General features: G+C 40.6%; 1 protein-coding gene across 1 annotated transcript in view; it reads left to right on the forward strand.

Moving 5' to 3' along the window:
* Positions 1 to 20905, forward strand: part of GGNBP2 (gametogenetin binding protein 2) — a gene marked incomplete at its 3' end in the record, with an annotated part of 81875 nt that overhangs the window by 48567 nt on the left and 12403 nt on the right. Inside the window, 1 exon segment of the mRNA XM_053706832.1 lies at positions 2661 to 2835. Within this exon segment, the coding sequence (XP_053562807.1) occupies positions 2661 to 2835 (175 nt within the window).

The raw sequence follows: 20905 nt of genomic DNA on the forward strand, positions 1-20905 counted from the left end.
TGAAATCCATGGACTCATCATATCTTGTAAAAGAAAAGGAAATTTATTCTTACCTGATAAATTTGTTTCTTTTATGATACAATGAGTCCACGGCCCACCCTGTTTTTATGAGACAGTCTTTATTTTTGTTAAACTTCAGTCACCTCTGCACCTTGGCTTTTCCTTTCTCTTCCTAACTTCGGTTGAATGACTGGAGTGGGAGGGAAGGGAGGAGCTATATATACAGCTCTGCTGTGGTGCTCTTTGCCTCCTCCTGCTGACCAGGAGGCGATATCCCATAAGTAAGGATGAAATCCGTGGACTCATCGTATCGTAAAAGAAACAAATTTATCAGGTAAGAATAAATTTCCTTTTTGTGTTGTTTTGTATATAGCATCGTATTTATGGTTGTGATTTTACAAATTTAGATTCCAGTTTTAGAGTATCTAACAAATAAGGATCATACTTTGTATACTTATGTGAATCTTTTGCACTTTGCATTTCATCTGTTTTTAAAATAAAACTGAAAACCTGACAGCTTCAGTTTCCCATAGAGCTTCATTACTTTCTATGGGCCCGGTAAGCAACGATTCTTTAGTTTGGAGAGAAATTATAGTTCAGACTTCACAGGAGCTGAACTCGCTGAATTAAGTTGCAGAAAACGGTCGGAACCTGGAAGTCCCAGAGAGATGAGTTTCCTTCCTTAGAAAGTAAAGAGGCTCTCTGGGATACAGAATTTCACTGGAGAGAGAGAAGTTAATTGGAGAACACCAGGGGCTGATATAAAGTCTGTTTGCAGCAAATACAAATTAAACTGAAATGTTTTCACTACAATTTAACTTGCTTTTGCCACTAGTTTAATTTTTGTTTTCTGTAACTTAAATATGTTTATTATGAATTTGGAGCGAAGTTAACCTCCATGCAGCTATCAAGATAATTGAGACCAGCTTGTTTAAAATACTTAAACATTTTACAAGAATTGTGAGAGAGCTTCAGACATGTCCAGGGAACTTCCCCGTCCCTCGCACTTTCTGAAGCTGTGATTTTATTTATGCAATGTAATTTGAAAAAGATACACAGAAATATACAAATTATTATGATCCTGTTTTGTTAAAGTGAAAGTCCATTCTAGCGTTTTACAAATGACAGGATTGACTATTGAAACAAAGGGGACTTTAATTTATGCTGTAGCAGCTTAGAACGCTAGGATTGACTTTCACTTTAAAGTAACACAAACTTTCAAAACATAATCATTTTGTAAAATCACTGCTTGGATCCAAATGTATTAAAATAGAAAATGGAAAGCTTAAATATAATATTGAAAGGACCCCCATCTGAAGTGTAAATATAAAATACAAAGTGTAAGTGTAACAAAACTCTTGTATCATGCAGTGCTATATTGCACTCTCCTTTACATACAGAAATGCTGAGAACACCCCCTAGACAAGTATAGCAATATTTGCCTTTCTAGAATCTTGTTAGAGATCTCACAGTGCTGGAGGGTTTCCGACCTTTTTCTTTGATCATTCAGTGAGTTCAGCCCCTGCAATGTCTGCAATACAATTTCTCTCCTGCAGGAGACTCCTTTTTATCAGGCCCATAGACTGTTGTGTGTTTTTTTGTTGAGTATTTAATTTTTATCAATTTAAATATTTCTAGTATTTCATTCATACTTTATGTACCAATAAACCTTTCTTGTTTCTACTGGCTTGTCTAATAGTGACCCAATACAAAATAAAAATGTAGATCCTCAATATGTAGTATAATTGCATTTACTGTATATTTATGTAGGCCAAAACCATTATAATAAAAATACTGACCATACCTACTGACCTAATTGTAGTCCACTACTATCTATCTCCTATCATATCCGTTCAATCATTCAAGCTAAAGAGGGAGCATACATATAAACATTGTTTACATGTATGCTCCCTCTTTAGCTTTGTTTTTACTCTTGGCCCTTTAGGATCCTCTATTTGGCAATACAGGGTTAATAATGTCAGTATTACTTTGAAAAAAGCCTTTTTCTATAACCCCGCCTCTGTGTGTTCCTATTGGACCTTGTTTTAATTAGCATTGCTATAAATTGTTTGTATGTGCAGTGTATTTTTAGCTTGACAAAGGGGCAGTAGCCCCGAAACGTTGCTGTTCACTCAATAAAAGTTCTTTCACATTTCTGAGTGCAAACATTACTTGCTTTTGACATTTACCTGGAGCTTGTGGGTTTTGGCTCTATATGTTTGCACCTACCATGTTGTTTATGGACATTTGATGACTACAGGTGTGCTGGTCCTACCTCTGTGCTATTACTGTTTGATTATTATAGCGGAGGTGCTCTATGTTGGACTTTTTAGACATGACAAGGAAACTTGTCAACACTTTTGTGCAAGCATCGGTTTCTAGGATAAGAAACATTTTGTAATCCTGTTAACGCAAGCTTGCTGAAACGCATTTTATACTACTTGCTTTATTTGATAAAACTTGCATTAGCTGTGGTGGCAAGCTTTTTATCATAAACAACTTTACTACCCTGCATGGTGTATTTGTTAAAAAAATTATGTGTGTAAATTTCGTTAAAGATTTTACATTGGAACAGTCTATTAGAGTTGACTTAAATTATGTAAACAAGTCATACAAAATGTAATATGTAAATTTAATTTTTTTCCCCCTTGCTCTTTAAGGCGTAGAGAAAGACATGCCAAGACAATAGATATAGCTCAAGAAGAGGTTTTGACGTGTCTTGGCATTCATCTATATGAGAGGCTGCACCGCATTTGGCAGAAACTGCGAGCAGAGGAGCAAACATGGCAGATGCTTTTCTACCTTGGAGTTGACACATTACGCAAGAGCTTTGAGGTACGTTACAAATAAAATTTAAAGGATTGTGCTTTGTCCCACACTCCTTAAGGATGATTGGTGATTGCAAGTTGACTAAACTAAGCTGCCTAATTAGTGCATCTGCAGGTTACAGATTTTGAAATGTTCTTTCTGTAGGGCAGTTGTCTCAAAGTACTGGCCCTGGGGCTATATGTGCCCCTCAAGATAGGTTGTGTTTTTTTTTTTTTTTTTTTTTATTTATTTAAATATTTTTTATTGAAAAATAAGGAGATGAATGTTCACATATTTGAGGAGACGCAGCTCCAAATCGTCAAAACAAATTTTAGAGATATGACATACATTTAACTACATCAAAATTAAAGAAACAGTTCAACATGATGGGAGGTGCAGAGTCTGAGTTTTTCTTATCGACCCTTAACACATCGGTGATAAGCTTGAGAGAAGGAGGGGGCATCATGCCCTCTGAGTATTATATATTCTTATGTAAGCTAGGGATGGTAGGTAAGTGGGGTCAATGGGCGGGTCTGGGGGGGAAAAAAAGGGGGGGTATTTGGGGCTCGGTCTCAGTCGTGTTGTATAAGTAGTAGGCGTGGCTAGGGCACAGTCAGTTAGCTAAGCGTCGTGGGCAACTGCGTTGGGTTTCCAGTCTGTGTTGTGGAGCTCTTTCCAATCTGCCCAGACCAGCTCGAACAGGTCAGATTTATTTAATTTATAAAAGATATCCTTTTCCATGGTATATATATAAGCCATATTGTTACAAACTACAGACTAACTGGGAGGTAATTCCTTTTTCCACGAACATGCAATGGAGTATTTGATAGTCATAAACAGGTAAATACAAATATATGCATGGTGTTTAGGTAGGGGGTGAAGATTTAGGTGGAGAAGAGCTGGGGTAAAGAGCCTGGGGAGACGGATGCCGATACTCTGTAGGACCGTGAAGCATTTTTGCCATACAGGTTGAATCACAGGACACTCCCACCAAAATGTGGTGAGCATTGCCCCTATGGCCACAGTTTCGCCAACACTCAGGGGACACACTCGGGAAGATTTTCGCTAACCTAGTGGGCACATAATACCAATGAGAGAAGTTTAAAATAGGGCTCGTACAACGTTGTACAATGTATGGCCTTCTGGATCAATGAGAAAGCTCGCTCCCACTCCTCAGGAGTAATGTGCTTCCCTATCAGTGTTTCCCAACGGGACAGATGGGTAGGTGTTTCCGGACACTGTGTGCCACCTAGTAGCACGTAATGAGTAGAAAGGGGCCTACACAACCTATTTCCCCTGGCCCAGGTGGACTCCCAGAGGGTTAATGGCCTAGCTAGATTGGGCTTAAATCCCCAGCTGCTTAGAAAACTCTTAATCCTGTGAAATTCAAAAGATAAGTACGAAGGTACCTGGAAATCTCCACTAATTTGGGATAATTGTTTGAAGGAGTCCCGGGGAGATGAAGACCAAAGGTCCGATATAAGATTAATTTCTTATTGGGCCCATTTATTGGGGTGAGAGTCTTGTAGGCCCGAAAGAAGGCCTGCTATGGAGGTGACTGGGGAAGGATGGGGAGCAATATGCGGATGATGCCGGATTCTATCCCAGAAGTCGAGACACTCACATACAACAGGGTTGATCAAGGCTAGTTCTCTGCGGGAATGTGGTGGGGTCCAGATTAGGTCCAGCAAGGTAACTTGAAAGGGTAGTGAGGCCTGTTCAATGGCTTTCCATTTAGCATCAGAAGTCTTTACCCCCCATTGGGATACATGGGTGAGCATTGCACCTTCATAGTACCGGATCACTGACGGGGAAGCTATGCCACCCGAGGATTTAGGGAGTTGAAGTACTCTGTGCGCGACTCTAGGCGGTTTACCCATCCAGATAAATTTGGTAAACCCGCTCTGGAATTGGAGAGGTAGATGTTTCGGTATTTTAATTGGTAGGCAGCGGAATAAGTAAGTCAGCCTGGGGAGGAACGACATTTTCAACGCTGTGATCCTACCAAGCTAGGATACATGCTGAAGATTCCAGTCTTTTCGCAAGGAGCGAAGTGAAGTTAAGAGAGGGAGATAATTATCTTTAATTATTTGAGGAAGGCTGCTAGAGAGTCGGACACCCAAGTGTAGAACAGATTGATCAGTCCAGTTAAATTATAACTCTTAGTGAGGGGAACTAACTGCACACTTGTGAATCCTTGTGTATACACTTGAGTTTTTGATAGATTCAGTTTGTAGTAAGAGTGGGCGCCAAAAGTAGTAAGTATATCTAGGAGTCTGGGAATACTACGCTCAGGATCCGACGAAAAGGGGGTGACGTCGTCGGCAAATAGTGCTATCTTGTGTGAGGTGCCCGACAGGGTGACACACTTGATTTGGGGATCAGCTCTTATTTGCTCTGCCAGAGGCTCGATCGAAAGGGCGAACAGAAGCGGCGAGAGGGGACCCCTGTCTGGTGCCGTTTGTGATGGAGAAGAGAGGGGAGTGAAAGCCTAGACCACTTACAGAAGCATTGGGAGTGGAGTAAAGGGCCTGAATGGCCATTATGAAGTCAGTGGGAAAGTGAAATCTTTCAAGGACCGCCCAAAGATATTGCCATCTGACACGGTCAAAAGCCTTCTCGGCGTCAAGAGAGATGACCGCGAGTGGCTTTCGGAGTCGCGAGGCAAGAGTGAGAATATTGAGGAGTCGCCTCGTATTGTCTGGGCCCTCTAGTTGAGGGACAAATCCCACCTGATCTGGTTTGATCAGGGAAGGTAACAGGTTGGCGAGACGGTTAGCCAATATCTTTGAATAGAACTTAATGTCCGTGTTTATCAAGGAGATAGGCCTATAGCTCGCGCAAGAGGATGGGTCCTTGTCGGGTTTTAGAATGGTGACAATATTAGCTTCTAAGAATTCCCTCTGAAAGCAGCCTTCTTTTCTAGCTAAATTATAAAACTTTAATAGTAACGGGGCAAGCTCTTGTGCGTAGACCTTTATAGAAGTGGACCGGGTAGCCGTCTGGGCCAGGGGACTTGAAGGGATTCGCGTTCTTGATGACTCTCAGTATTTCTGGGAGGGAAAAAGGGGAGCTTAAAATGTCTGGTTGTTCCGAGGCTAGCGTGGGGAGCGACAAAGTCTCTAGATAAAGTCTGTAGAACCTCCTGAGGAATGGACCTAGGCGACTCAGCTGTGGCTATATTATAAAGTTTGGCGTAGTAATCGGCAAAAGCCTCGCCTATCTGGGACGGAATCTGGAGAAGGGAACCTGAGGACTTTATAGTGTGAATTCGGGACGCCCCCAACCTATTTCTAATTTTGTTCGCTAGCAGAGTATCAGCCTTATTACTTTAATAGTAAAATAAGTACTTAAGCTTGGCAAGATTGAGCTGGGTTCTACGTAGCTCAATCTGGGAGATGTGGTCCTTAAGCGCGATAATTTGGGATGTGGTATTTGCGGTGACTGCACTTCTGTTGCCTGCTTCTAGTTGCCTCAACTTAATGTGAGCTTGTGAGAGGGTAAGGCCTGCCTGCTTTCTAAGGTGTGCTTGTTTAGTAATAAGGAGACCTCTGATTGTAGCTTTGGCTGCTCCCCATAAAGTGTCGTCTCTAACAGATTCTCGTTAGTTTGGATGAAGTGAGTAATGTCTTTGCAGAGTTCTTCTCTGAAAGGAACGTCTTCCAGAATCTGTTGGGGTAACCGCCATTTGGGTCTAATGCGAGTGGTGTTAGTAGAGGTTATGTCAGTCTGGACTAAATCATGGTCTGACCAGGCACAGAGGGATATTCTGGCCCACTTAACCAAGTCAAGGGTATCAGCCGTGGAGAAAATGTAATCTAGTCTTGAGTATTGTTTGTGGGGGTGTGAGAAGTGGGTATAGTCGTGGTCACGTGGGTGTAGGGCTCTCCAGATGTCATAAAGGCCTGAGGCTGACATTATTTGCCGGAAACTAGTGGATAATTGGTTGGGGAGGGTGTTGTATTTTATCTATTGTGTGATCCCAGACCATGTTAAAGTCCCCAGCTATGAGGACCCTTCCCTGTTGGACCTGGGAGAGGACATGGAGGATATGTTTAAGGTATCGTGGCTGATTGGAGTTCGGGAGATATATAGACACTAGGGTGTAGGTGACATGATTTAGTTTACAAATGAGTATGACATATCTTGGCTGTGGGTCTCTGATGACTTGTACAAGTTCAAAGGCCAGACGCTTGTGTAATAGTATTGCTACTCCTCTGGCTTTTTTAACAAAGGAGGCAGTTTCGATGTGAGTATAAGACTTGGAGGTGAGCCTGAGAGGCTCCTTGTCCAGCCAGTGGGTCTCCTGCAGAAATACCACATCTGGGTTATGGTGTTTTAAGGACCTAAGCAAAAGGCTACGTTTATGAGGAGAATTAAGGCCTCTAACATTATGTGTCAGTAGCCTAATGGTGGACATAGCAGATGAAAAGAGTAAGGGTAGAGAGCCCTAAGGTGTGTTTAGACTGTGTCGTGAGCGAGGGGGAGGGTAGAGTATTGGGAGAAGAAGGGAGGAGAGAGGAGGGCACAACGAGTACCCAAAAGTGGGGTGGAAATAGTCCACTTCAGAGTCCTGGAGTGGACTTCTATGTGGGGGCGGAGCAGTTTAGGCAGTTAAGCTAAGGTGCGCAGAGCTGAAAACATCATCAACAATAGCCCCGCTCTGCAAAGTATATGTACTAAAATACAAACTAAATGTGAACGAGTAATATAAATCTTGTCTAGAACAGTGAAACATCAATCAGTAGAACATACTTGACAATAACAAATGCATCAGGTAATGCAAACATAAATCTAGTAAACATAAGAACATAAGTTCAAGGAGTGACTATGATTTGGGGTCAAAGTTAGACCCATATAGAAGTTGGAAGGTACAAGTCCATGGGTTCAAGAAGTGACTACTGTGGGTTGGGGTAGTTTCGCCCTTTTTACTCTGTGATCATTGACAGTCCACTCAGGCGCAGAGGAGCGCAACTTAGGGTAGGGAGGGTCCCGTTGAGGGGGAGGCTCAGGTCCAAGTCCCCAGTTGGTAAGGAGGGCCAGGCCCTGAGGCACAGTTTGCGGCCACAAAGGTTTGATTGTCCTTAGTGATGAAAAGGCGGGTTGGATACCCCCATATGTACTTAATGTTGTTTTTTCGTAGAGTAATAGTGACAGATTGGTAATGCCGTCTCTGTTGAAGGGTGTGAGCCGAGAGATCAGGGAGGAGCTGTATGTCTTTAAATTTCTCACTGAGAGGTGGCTGCTTGGATAAGTCTATCCTTATACAGAAAACTGTGGAAGCACACTATTACATCACGCGGTTTGTCTTGAGCCACGTTTCTAGAGAGCAGCGCCCTGTGTGCATGCTCCATGGTATCGGTTAAGCCTTCTGGGTTGCCTATTAGGGTATGAAACAGTTCCCTCAAAAAGTCCTGCAGCTCAGTTGGCGCTACCGACTCCGGAATTCCACGGAATCTGATGTTGTTGCGCCTGGATCTGTCCTCTACATCTGCCAACTTGAGTTCTAATTGAGATATTTGATCAGCCAGGCTTTCTGAATAAGTTAGGTTAGATTGGTCCACTACTATGTCATCTTGCTTTCGTTCAAGAGCGTCCACTCTTTCTCCGATTTCAGAAATCTCTTTTTTTTTTTTTTTTTTTTTTTTTTTTAAATGTTTATTGGATGAAGTATGGTATTACAGAGGAATGCGACATAAATCACGTTAGTCACAGATCGCAATAAGAATACAACAAGTTTATACAGGTGGCGCGTAAATTGTCGCCCATGAGGTTAATCTATCATCCGTTTTTAATAACTCAATTTATCTTACTATTAGTCAATCTTATTTAAAACAACAACATTAAAACAATAGAACTATGGTTGGTCATGAAATGGGTATTAAACCAGGTTTTTTTTTTTGTTTTTTTTTTTCTCATATGTATCCTATTTTGGATATGTCCTAGCTGATCTTATAGGGCTATTAGGCTGTGTGTGGTCTTAGTGTGTGTGCATACGTGATTCCCAATAGAATTGTATGTTATGATATGTTTCCATGTCTTTGCGGATGAAATAACCGTATTCTTCTAATTGTATTGTGTGTTCCATGAGTGATTCCCATGCTTGGTGTGTGGGGACTGCTTGTGATTTCCAGTTAGCTACTATCAGGGATCTTGCCGTGTTTAATGCTAGCTGAATCAATTTCCTCCGAATTTTACATTTACAGTTTGGGAGTAAGTTTAATAGAGCTGTAGGGAGTTGAATCATATAGTCATTCTGTTGATTGCCTATGGCTTTAATATATTCTCCTACTTGCTGCCAAAAGGGCTGTATGAGGCTACATGCCCACCATATATGAGTCATGGTGCCTCTGCTACCGCAGCCTCTCCAGCACATGTCTGAAGCTGCCGGATAAATCGCTTTAACCCTTGCCGGGGTAAGATACCATCTGGCCAGGATCTTAAAATTTAACTCTAAGGATTTGGCGGAAACCGATGATTTCTTTGTGTTGTAGAATATGTGTTTCCATTCTATTTCAGTTATTTCCCTGTCAAGTTCCCTGCGCCAGTGGTTAATATAAGCCGGCATGTCTGATTTATCTGTGCCAACTAGAGATTTTTTTGCCCATGCTAAAGTATGCCTCAATGATTGGTCTTGTAGACATAGTTGTTCAAAAGGGGTGGGTTGTCTTATCATCTGTTCTTTGTCTGTAGATGTATTTAGGTAGTGTTCAAGCTGATAATATTTCAACCATTTTGTGAAGGTTCCCCCTAGCATATCTCCTAAGTCCGATCTCGGTCTAAGTTTTTTGCCTTGTAAGAAGTTATATATAGGAGCAGTGTACCCTATCTCCCATTCTAGCTGTTTGTTCATTTTGTGTTCTAACCCTCCATGTAGTTAGGCATTGGGTGAGACCGGGGACATGGGGGATCTCAGCGACGAAATATTCTGATCTTTAGCTATAAGACTATCCCATATCTCGAAAACATGTTGAAAAAGTGGGTAAGACCCGATCCAGGGCGGCCTGCTTTTCTTATCTACCCAGCACAACACTCCTGGGGATGGGGACTTCAGGATTTGTGAATCCAGTGCCACCCAAGCCTTATTTACCACATTACGGTGCCAATCCAAAATCCTTTGTAGGCATTTTGCTTTGTAATATGTCTCTATTTTAGGGAGTCCTAGGCCTCCAGTCTGGGCAGAGCGATACATTGTGTTTTTAACAATTCTAGGTTTGACCTTCCCCCAAACAAATCCATTTATTAATTTTTGGAGTATATTACGGTAAGAACCAGACAGTGAGATTGGCACCGTTTGGAGGACATATAAGATTCTGGGTAATACCGTCATCTTCACCGCTTGAATACGCCCCCACCATGAGATTGTTTTATCACTCCACCTGTCTAGATCTTTTTTTAGATCCTTGTACAAGTTTTGGTAGTTCCGCTCAAATAGTACCTTAGGCTTGGGCGATAAATAAATCCCTAAATATTTAATAGCCTTTTCTTTCATGTAATTAGCAAGAGTCCATGAGCTAGTGACGTATGGGATATACATTCCTACCAGGAGGGGCAAAGTTTCCCAAACCTCAAAATGCCTATAAATACACCCCTCACCACACCCACAATTCAGTTTTACAAACTTTGCCTCCGATGGAGGTGGTGAAGTAAGTTTGTGCTAGATTCTACGTTGATATGCGCTCCGCAGCAAGTTGGAGCCCGGTTTTCCTCTCAGCGTGCAGTGAATGTCAGAGGGATGTGAGGAGAGTATTGCCTATTTGAATGCAGTGATCTCCTTCTACGGGGTCTATTTCATAGGTTCTCTGTTATCGGTCGTAGAGATTCATCTCTTACCTCCCTTTTCAGATCGACGATATACTCTTATATATACCATTACCTCTGCTGATTCTCGTTTCAGTACTGGTTTGGCTTTCTACAAACATGTAGATGAGTGTCCTGGGGTAAGTAAATCTTATTTTCTGTGACACTCTAAGCTATGGTTGGGCACTTTATTTATAAAGTTCTAAATATATGTATTCAAACATTTATTTGCCTTGACTCAGAATGTTCAACATTCCTTATTTTTCAGACAGTCAGTTTCATATTTGGGATAAATGCATTTGTTTCAATCATTTTTTCTTACCTTAAAAAATTTGACTTTTTCCCTGTGGGCTGTTAGGCTCGCGGGGGCAGAAAATGCTTTATTTTATTGCGTCATTCTTGGCGCAGACTTTTTTGGCGCAAATTTTTTTTTCTGTTTCCGGCGTCATACGTGTCGCCGGAAGTTGCGTCATTTTTTGACGTTTTTTTGCATCAAAAATGTCGGCGTTCCGGATGTGGCGTCATTTTTGGCGCCAAAAGCATTTAGGCGCCAAATAATGTGGGCGTCTTTTTTTGGCGCTAAAAAATATGGGCGTCATTTTTGTCTCCACATTATTTAAGTCTCATTATTTATTGCTTCTGGTTGCTAGAAGCTTGTTCACTGGCATTTTTTTCCCATTCCTGAAACTGTCATTTAAGGAATTTCATCAATTTTGCTTTATATGTTGTTTTTTTCTTTTACATATTGCAAGATGTTCCACGTTGCAACTGAGTCAGAAGATACTTCAGGAAAATCACTGCACAGTGCTGGAGCTACCAAGCTAAGTGTATCTGCTATAAACTTTTGGTATCCGTTTCTCCAGCTGTTATTTGTATTGCATGTCATGTCAAACTTATTAATGCAGATAAAAATTTCCTTTAGTACTGTTACATTACCTGTTGCTGTTCCGTCAACATCTAATTTTCAGAGTGTTCCTGATAACATAAGAGATTTTATTTTTTAAATCCATTAAGAAGGCTATGTCTGTTATTTCTCCTTCTAGTATACATAAAAGTCTTTTAAAACTTCTCTTTTTTCAGATGAATTTTTAAATGAACATCATCATTCTGATGCTGATAAATTTTTGTATTTGTTCAAGATGGAATTTATTCGTTCTTTACTTAAAGAAGTGTTATTTGCATTAGAAATAGAGGATTCTGGTCCTCTTGATACTAAATGTAAACGTTTAAATAAGGTTTTTAAATCTCCTGTAGTTATTCCAGAAGTGTTTTATCTCCCTGATGCTATTTCTGAAGTAATTTCCAGGGAATGGAATAATTTGGGTAATTTATTTACTCCTTCTAGACGTTTCAGCAAATTATATCCTGTGCCATCTGACAGATTAGAGTTTTTTGGGACAAAAATCCCTAAGGTTATGGGGCTGTCTCTACTCCTGCTAATGTACTACTATTCCTACGGCAGATAGTACTTCATTTAAGGATCTTTTAGATAGGAAAATTGAATCCTTTCTAAGAAAAGCTTACTTATGTTCAGATAATCTTCTTAGACCTGCTATATTTTTAGCAGATGTTGCTGCAGCTTCAACTTTTTGGTTAGAAGCTTTAGCGCAACAAGTAACAGATCATAATTTTATAGCATTATTATTATTCTATAACATGCTATTAATTTTATTGGTGATTCCATCTTTTGATATCATTAGAGTTGATGTCAGGTATATGTCTCTAGCTATTTTAGCTAGAAAAGCTTTATGGATTAAACTTGGAATGCTGACATGTCTTCTAAGTCAACTTTGCTTTCCCTTTCTTTCCAGGGTAAATAATCATTTTCGTTCCTTTCCTCACAACAAGGAACAAAAGCCTGATCCTTCATCCTCAGGAGCGGTATCAGTTTGGAAACTATTTCCAGTTTGGAATATATCCAAGCCTTATAGAAACCTATAGCCAGCTCCTAAGTACCTATGAAGGTGCGGCCCTTATTCCAGCTCAGCTGGTATGGGGCAGATTACGTTTTCTTCAAAGAAATTTGGATCAATTCCGTTCTTAATCTCTTGTTTCAGAAACATTGTTTCAGAAAGGTACAGAATTGGCTTCAAGTTAAGGCCTCCTGCTAAGAGATTCTTTTCTTTCCCGTGTCCCAGTTAACACAGCAAAGGCTCAGCATTTCTGAAATGTGTTTCAGATCTAGAGTTGGCTGGAGTATTTATGCCAGTTCCAGTTCTGGAACAGGGGCTGGGGTTTTATTTTATCTCTTCATTGTACCAAAGAAGGTCAATTCCTTCAGACCAGTTCCGGATCTATCATTATTGAATCGTTATGTTAGGATACCAACATTCAAGATGGTTACTGTAGGACTATCCTGCCTTTTGTTTAGCAAGGGCATTATATGTCTACAATAGATTTACAGGATGTGTATCTGCATATTCCGATTCATCCAGATCACTTTTAGTGTCTGAGATTCTCTTTTTAGACAAGCATTACCAGTTTTGTGGCTCTACCGTTTGGCCTAGCCTCAGTTCCAAGAATTTTTTTCAAAGGTTCTCGGTGCCCTTCTTTCTGTAATCAGAGAATAGGGTTTTGGTATTTCCTTATTTGGACGATATCTTGGTACTTGCTCAGTCTTCTCATTTTCGAAGAATCTCATACGAATCGACTTGTGTTGTTTCTTCAAGTTCATGGTTGGAGGATCAATTTACCAATCAGTTCATTGATTCCTCAGACAAGGGTAACCTTTTTAGGTTTCTAGATAAATTCAGTGTCTATGACTCTGTCCTTGTCAGACAAGAGAAGTTTAACATTGATATCAGCTTGTCAAAACCTTCAGTCACAATCATTCCCTTTGGTAGCCTTATGCATGGAAATGTTGGGTCTTAGGACTGCCGCATCAGATGCGATCTCCTTTGCTCGTTTTCACATGCGACCTCTTCAGCTCTGTATGCTGAACCAATGGTGCAGGGATTACTCAAAGATATCTCAATTAATATCTTTAAACCGATTTTAAGACACTCTCTGACATGGTGGACAGATCACCATCGTTTAGTTCAGGGGGCTTCTTTGTTCTTCCGACCTGGACTATAATCTCAACAGATGCAAGTCTTACAGGTTGGGGAGCTGTGTGGGGGTATCTGATGGCACAAGGGGTTTGGGAATCTCAGGAGGTGAGATTTCCGATCAATATTTTGGAACTCCGTGCAATTTTCAGAGCTCTTCAGTCTTGGCCTCTTCTGAAGAGAGAGTTGTTCATTTGTTTTCAGATAGACAATGTCACAACTGTGGCATACATCAGTCATCAAGGAGGGACTCACAGTCCTCTGGCTATGAAAGAAGTATCTCGAATTTTGGTTTGGGCGGAATCCAGCTCCTGTCTAATCTCTGCGGTTCATATCCCAGGTATGGACAATTGGAAAGCGGATTATCTCAGTCGCCAAACGTTGCTTCCGGGCGAATGGTCTCTTCACCCAGAGGTATTTCTTCAGATTGTTCAAATGTGGGAACTTCCAGAAATAGATCTGATGGCTTCTCATCTAAGCAAGAAACTTCCCAGGTATCTGTCCAGATCCCGGGATCCTCAGGCGGAGGCAGTGGATGCATTATCACTTCCTTGGAAGTATCATCCTGCCTATCTCTTTCCGCCTCTAGTTCTTCTTCCAAGAGTAATCTCCAAGATTCTGAAGGAATGCTCGTTTGTTCTGCTGGTAGCTCCGGCATGGCCTCACAGGTTTTGGTATGCGGATCTTGTCCGGATGGCCTCTTGCCAACCGTGGACTCTTCCGTTAAGACCAGACCTTTTGTCTCAAGGTCCTTTTTTCCATCAAGATCTGAAATCCTTAAATTTAAAGGTATGGAGATTGAACGCTTGATTCTTGGTCAAAGAGGTTTCTCTGACTCTGTGATTAATACTATGTTACAGGCTCGTAAATCTGTATCTCGAGAGATATATTATAGAGTCTGGAAGACTTATATTTCTTGGTGTCTTTCTCATCATTTTTCCTGGCATTCTTTTAGAATACCGAGAATTTTACAGTTTCTTCAGGATGGTTTAGATAAGGGTTTGTCCGCAAGTTCTTTGAAAGGACAAATCTCTGCTCTTTCTGTTCTTTTTCACAGAAAGATTGCTATTCTTCCTGATATTCATTGTTTTGTACAAGCTTTGGTTCGTATAAAACCTGTCATTAAGTCAATTTCTCCTCCTTGGAGTTTGAATTTGGTTCTGGGAGCTCTTCAAGCTCCTCCGTTTGAACCTATGCATTCATTGGACATTAAATTACTTTCTTGGAAAGTTTTGTTCCTTTTGGCCATCTCTTCTGCCAGAAGAGTTTCTGAATTATCTGCTCTTTCTTGTGAGTCTCCTTTTCTGATTTTTCATCAGGATAAGGCGGTGTTGCGAACTTCTTTTGAATTTTTACCTAAAGTTGTGAATTCCAACAACATTAGTAGAGAAATTGTGGTTCCTTCATTATGTCCTAATCCTAAGAATTCTAAGGAGAAATCGTTGCATTCTTTGGATGTTGTTAGAGCTTTGAAATATTATGTTGAAGCTACGAAATCTTTTCGTAAGACTTCTAGTCTATTTGTTATCTTTTCCGGTTCTAGAAAAGGCCAGAAAGCTTCTGCCATTTCTTTGGCATCTTGGTTGAAATCTTTAATTCATCTTGCCTATGTTGAGTCGGGTAAAACTCCGCCTCAGAGAATTACAGCTCATTCTACTAGGTCAGTTTCTACTTCCTGGGCGTTTAGGAATGAAGCTTCGGTTGACCAGATCTGCAAAGCAGCAACTTGGTCCTCTTTGCATACTTTTACTAAATTCTACCATTTTGATGTATTTTCTTCTTCTGAAGCAGTTTTTGGTAGAAAAGTACTTCAGGCAGCGGTTTCAGTTTGAATCTTCTGCTTATGTTTTTCGTTAAACTTTATTTTGGGTGTGGATTATTTTCAGCAGGAATTGGCTGTCTTTATTTTATCCCTCCCTCTCTAGTGACTCTTGTGTGGAAAGATCCACATCTTGGGTAGTCATTATCCCATACGTCACTAGCTCATGGACTCTTGCTAATTACATGAAAGAAAACATAATTTATGTAAGAACTTACCTGATAAATTCATTTCTTTCATATTGGCAAGAGTCCATGAGGCCCGCCCTTTTTTTGTGGTGGTTATGATTTTGTATAAAGCACAATTATTCCAATTCCTTATTTTATATGCTTTCGCACTTTTTTATCACCCCACTTCTTGGCTATTCGTTAAACTGAATTGTGGGTGTGGTGAGGGGTGTATTTATAGGCATTTTGAGGTTTGGGAAACTTTGCCCCTCCTGGTAGGAATGTATATCCCATACGTCACTAGCTCATGGACTCTTGCTAATATGAAATAAATGAATTTATCAGGTAAGTTCTTACATAAATTATGTTTTTTTGAGGGCTAAATGGGCAGTTCTCTAAAATTTCAGAGTATTTGGCGTGTGGTATGGATATGTTCAATATCTCTGACTTTTGATCGTTTAATAAAAAATTAGAGAATGATCCAAACTCCCTAAATTCTTTTAGTACTTCAGGTATGGAATCAGCTGGGTTGGACAGGGTGAGCAGCACGTCGTCTGCGTAGAGCGACAGTTTGTAATCATCTTGTCCTATCTGGATTCCTGATATTTTCTTATTCTGCCTGATTTTTTGGGCCAAAATCTCCATGTTCAAAACAAACAAAAGAGGGGACAGGGGACTGCCCTGACGGGTACCATTGTTTATATGAAAAGCCTCTGATAGAATGTTGTTAACTTTTACTTTAGCTGATGGGTTGCGATATAGACTAAAAATTCTATTTATGGTGATTTCTCCAAATCCTGCTTTGCCCAAGACGGCCTGTAAAAATTTCCAATTTAAGCGATCGAACGCTTTTTCAGCGTCGGCGGAGACAACCACCATCCCGACTTTGTGTACTTTAGCATATTCTATTAATTGTAATGTCCGGATGGTGTTGTCTCTCGCTTCCCTTCCAGGAACAAAACCTGCCTGGTCAAGATGTATGATTTGGGGCAGAACTTTGTTAATACGCTCTGCTATGATTTTTGCAAACACCTTTAGGTCCGTATTGAGCAGGGAAATGGGTCTGTAGCTGCTGGGTAGATTGGCTGGCTTGTTTGGCTTGGGTATCACAGAGACATAAGCCTCTAGACATTCTGTAGGAAAATACCCTTTTTCATCTATGTGTTGGAATGCTTGTAGCAGGTGAGGCGCTATGGAAGATTTATACATTTTATAATAGTCGTTGGAGTATCCGTCTGGGCCGGGGCTCTTATTATTAGGTAAAGCATCTATCGCGTCTAAAACCTCCTTCAATGTCAGTGGGGTATCTAAGTTGTCTGCTTCCTGTGAAGATATTTTTGGGGTGTCTACAGAGTCTAGGTAGGATCTGAGGTCATCTTGGTTATTTGTGGTATTTTGATTTGTGATATTGTATAATTTGGAGTAATATTGGCCGAAAGTGTTTGCTATACTTTTTGGGTCTATTTCAGACTGTCCCCTATCATTTTCGATTTTAAAAATGTGGGCCTGAAAAGCTTTTTGAGAGAGAGCCTTTGCTAACCAGTTGCCTGCTTTATTATTATTATGGAAATACATTTTTTTTAAGTAGTATGCTTTTTTGATTGCGTTTTTCTGTAAAAGCTTTCTAAAGGCCTCCCTAGCTTTATTAACTGATTTTGTGATATCCTCTTTCTGGGGATTGAGTTTATGTTGCTGTTCTAGTACTTGTAGATTAGAGAGCAGTTTGTCGTATTCTATGTTATATTGTTTTCTTAGGAGAGTTTTTTGTTTAATAAGCTCACCTCTAATCGTTGCTTTATGTGCTAACCAGTTATTGATACTATTCGTGGCTGCTGGGGAGTTGTGCAGGAAGAAGTCTGTAATGTTGGACTCAATTTGATTTTTAACAATTGGGTTATATAGTATAGTAGGGTCTAAGCGCCACATGGCGTGGCGCTGGGGAATCGATGACCACGTAAGGTCCAAGGTAATTAAGGCATGGTCCGACCATGAGATCGGGAGGATCTCTGTGTCGGTGGCTTTGGATATGTTATTATGATCCACCAGCCAATAGTCGATTCTTGAGTAGAATCGTCCAGGATGTGAATAGAAAGTGTAACTTTTCGTTTTAGGATGGTGCAGTCTCCACACGTCCATTAACATCAGTGTGTCTAGTGTTTGGGTAATATGTGTCCTTTGCTTTTGAGTCAATTGACTCTTACCTGTAGAGCTGTCAATATTTGGGTTCAGGGTCATGTTGAGGTCCCCTCCTATTATTACCATCCCTTTCTGCATATCTCTTAATTTATTTAGTGCTTTGTTAAAAAACCCTAGCTGTCGTGTGTTGGGTGCATATAAATTCATTAGTGTTAAGGGATTGTTATAGAGAGTTCCCACTAGTATCAGGAATCTGCTGTCTCCGTCAGAGTGGTGCTCTAGGAGCTGGAATGGGAGTTCCCTACTTATTAATATGCCCACCCCGTTCTTCTTAGTGGTATTTGAACTAAAGTGTTGTTGTGTATAAAGTTTAGAGTACAATTTGGGTCTTCCTTGTTTAGAGAAGTGGGTTTCTTGTAGAAACACTATTGCTCCCCTCTGTTTTTTAAACCAAGTTAGAGCAATAGATCTCTTGTTTGGGGAATTCAGGCCCTTACAATTCTGTGAGATAAGTTTTATGTTGTGAGCCATTATGTGTTGTGCCCCTCCCCCTCCCCTTTAGTGCTATGCGGCTTGTTACCTGATTCTAATTCTTCTGTTACCCGACGAGGGATATGTCTAGGTGCCTGATGAGCATCGAAATATTTCTCCCAGTACATTTCTGACCAACCAAACAAAATAACCTGTAAAAACTTTTGAAATAAACAAAACAACATTATTAACAGCAAAAAATTAAACAGTAGTACAATTTCCACTCTCCCAATATCTATGGAGAGTGAACACCAATAAGTTGGGGGAATACAAAGACCTAATTCGGTCCAGACACAGTTGGGGTTACCTAGCTTTATGTTTGTTTTTATTTGTTATATTCTTAAAATTTTTTTTTTATTTTTTTTTAATATTTATTAAGCCATTCGTACAACTTCCTCTATCATTTATTACTAAGCTACATTGTATGATTTAGGGCTATAAAGCCTTCTGGAGTCTATTAACAACCTGTCCCTTCTTGTATTCAGAGAGACTTCAAGAGTAATTACTCACCCTGGTTGTCCAGGGAAAAAAAAAAAAATAGAGGCGACTGACCCTTTTTTAGGTCTGGTCATGGCCCACCTCTAGTCGGAAGAGCCCGAGTCATCCATTCTCTGTGTTTGAAGTAGGCGGTGAGCCAGATGTAACTGATTCTCTCAACCTTTTTCTTTGAACTGTTTGCCAGCGTGGTCTCTGTTGCAGTGGTCTTGTTTCTTCTGTATTCTTTTCATCCCGCAGTGATGGTAGTGAAGGTTGTGGTATACCAAGCTGGGAGCAGAAGGACTCCAAATCTTCCAGAGTCTTGTACACATGCATTCGGTTATTCTTCAACACTTTTATACTAAATGGGAAACCCCATCTATAAGAGATCCCTTTATCTTGAAGGTGTTGTGTTAGAAATCGTGTTTCTTTTCTGTTTTGTAGAGTGAGTGGGCTAAGGTCCGAATAGAGTTGTAGTTGGTGTCCTTGATATGTTATTGATTGTTGTTGTCTCGCCGCTTTCATTATCCTCTCTTTGTCAGTAAATTTATGAAACTTTATGATAACATCTCTTGGGGGGTCTGAATCCTTGGGCTGTGGTCGTAATGCTCTATGAGCACGATCCAGAGGAATATCTGTGAGATCAGGTTCTCTTAGCACTGTCTTGAACAAATCTTGGAGGGAGGAGGACAGGTTTTCTGGAACAATTCTTTCTGGTAAGCCTCTAATCCTGATGTTCTGCCTCCTCCCTCTATTGTCCAGATCCTCTAGTTTCTCTTGTAGGAAAGATATTTGGGATTCCTGTGCCGAAACTTTTCTATTCAGTAGGTCAATATCAGAGGTCTGAGATTCAGATTGTTCTTCCAAGTATTCCATCCTATTACCTAATTCATTGACCTCCTTTTTGACCTCCGCCAAGCCATCTTTAATCATGCGGCCCACTTGATGAATAAATGTGGAAAAATCTTCCTTTGTAGGCAGATCCTTAAGGTCAGCTCTAGACAGTGGGGTTTCTGATGCGAAATCTTGGTGATTGTCTGCATCCTCTGAGGTCTGCAAAGAATCTTCATCCTCTGCCGTTAATGTGTTTGCTGCTTTGAAAAACATGTTCATTTTGCTAGGGTTGCTTTTAGGGTTTTTCTCTCCTTTTGGTGCTCTTTTTGATGCCATTTTAATAACCTAGAATGCCTCTGTTGGTTGCTGCTTATATGGGAGCTTTATCTGCACTAAGGTGCTTTGTCTTATAGGCTATAGGTTAATTTCTGTGTGATTCAGGCCAAAGTTTTTTTTTTTTTTTTTTTTTTTCTTTCCCCTTTATATCAAGAAGGCGTGCTTAAAAGCTTGTTTAATTCTATCTCTCAAGCTTATATCTGGTCCTTTCTTTTTATATGATTCACTTTGTTAGCTTATATGTGAGCCCTAACTGCGCTAAGGTGTTCTGTCCTGTAGGCGATAGGTTAATTCTGTGCAGTTTAGGCCAGAGTCTCTTTTTTCTTATATCGTGAAGGTGCTATTAGAATAGGAGAGTAAAACTTTGCTATTTCCCAAGCTTGTTATTTATACCTTGAATTGCTGACTGATCATTCAAGTCTGTTGCCTGCAGTGTGGGTCATTCATAGTGATTGTGGTGCCGATAACTGTTTGTTAAGCCTTTCTCCTTTCATCTAACCCACTTCATAGGCATCCGGTCATGAGTGTCTGACATTCTGAGGTAACTAAATTAACTTGAGTTGGTTATTTTCCCGGTGTTGCTGTGTTCCGGAGCAGGCTAATGAATCTCTTGTATGCAGGTCCCCACCCGGTTTCTAGTGCCGTTATCTTTATCCAGTACTGCGGCCAAAGTCTCTTTAATGTCCCCTTATTAACTGCGTGAGTGCGTGTGTCATGAGAGGCCTCTACTCACATGTCCGGGTAAGTTGCCGGCTGACCGTGATTCACGTAAGTCTTCTCTTCTTTATTAAGTCGTGCAGGTCCGGAGTCTCTCCGTATCAGGCCGCTTCTGCTTTTCGGTCTGTGCTCTGCTGGGATCTATTTTCTAAACGAGGCTGCAGCAATGGCGGAGTTTGGTGCTTCTTTTCTTTTCTTCTTGTTAATAGCTGTTACACTGACTGCTGCGTTTA

This window comes from Bombina bombina, chromosome 3, assembly GCF_027579735.1.
Source record: "Bombina bombina isolate aBomBom1 chromosome 3, aBomBom1.pri, whole genome shotgun sequence".
NCBI lineage: Eukaryota > Metazoa > Chordata > Amphibia > Anura > Bombinatoridae > Bombina > Bombina bombina.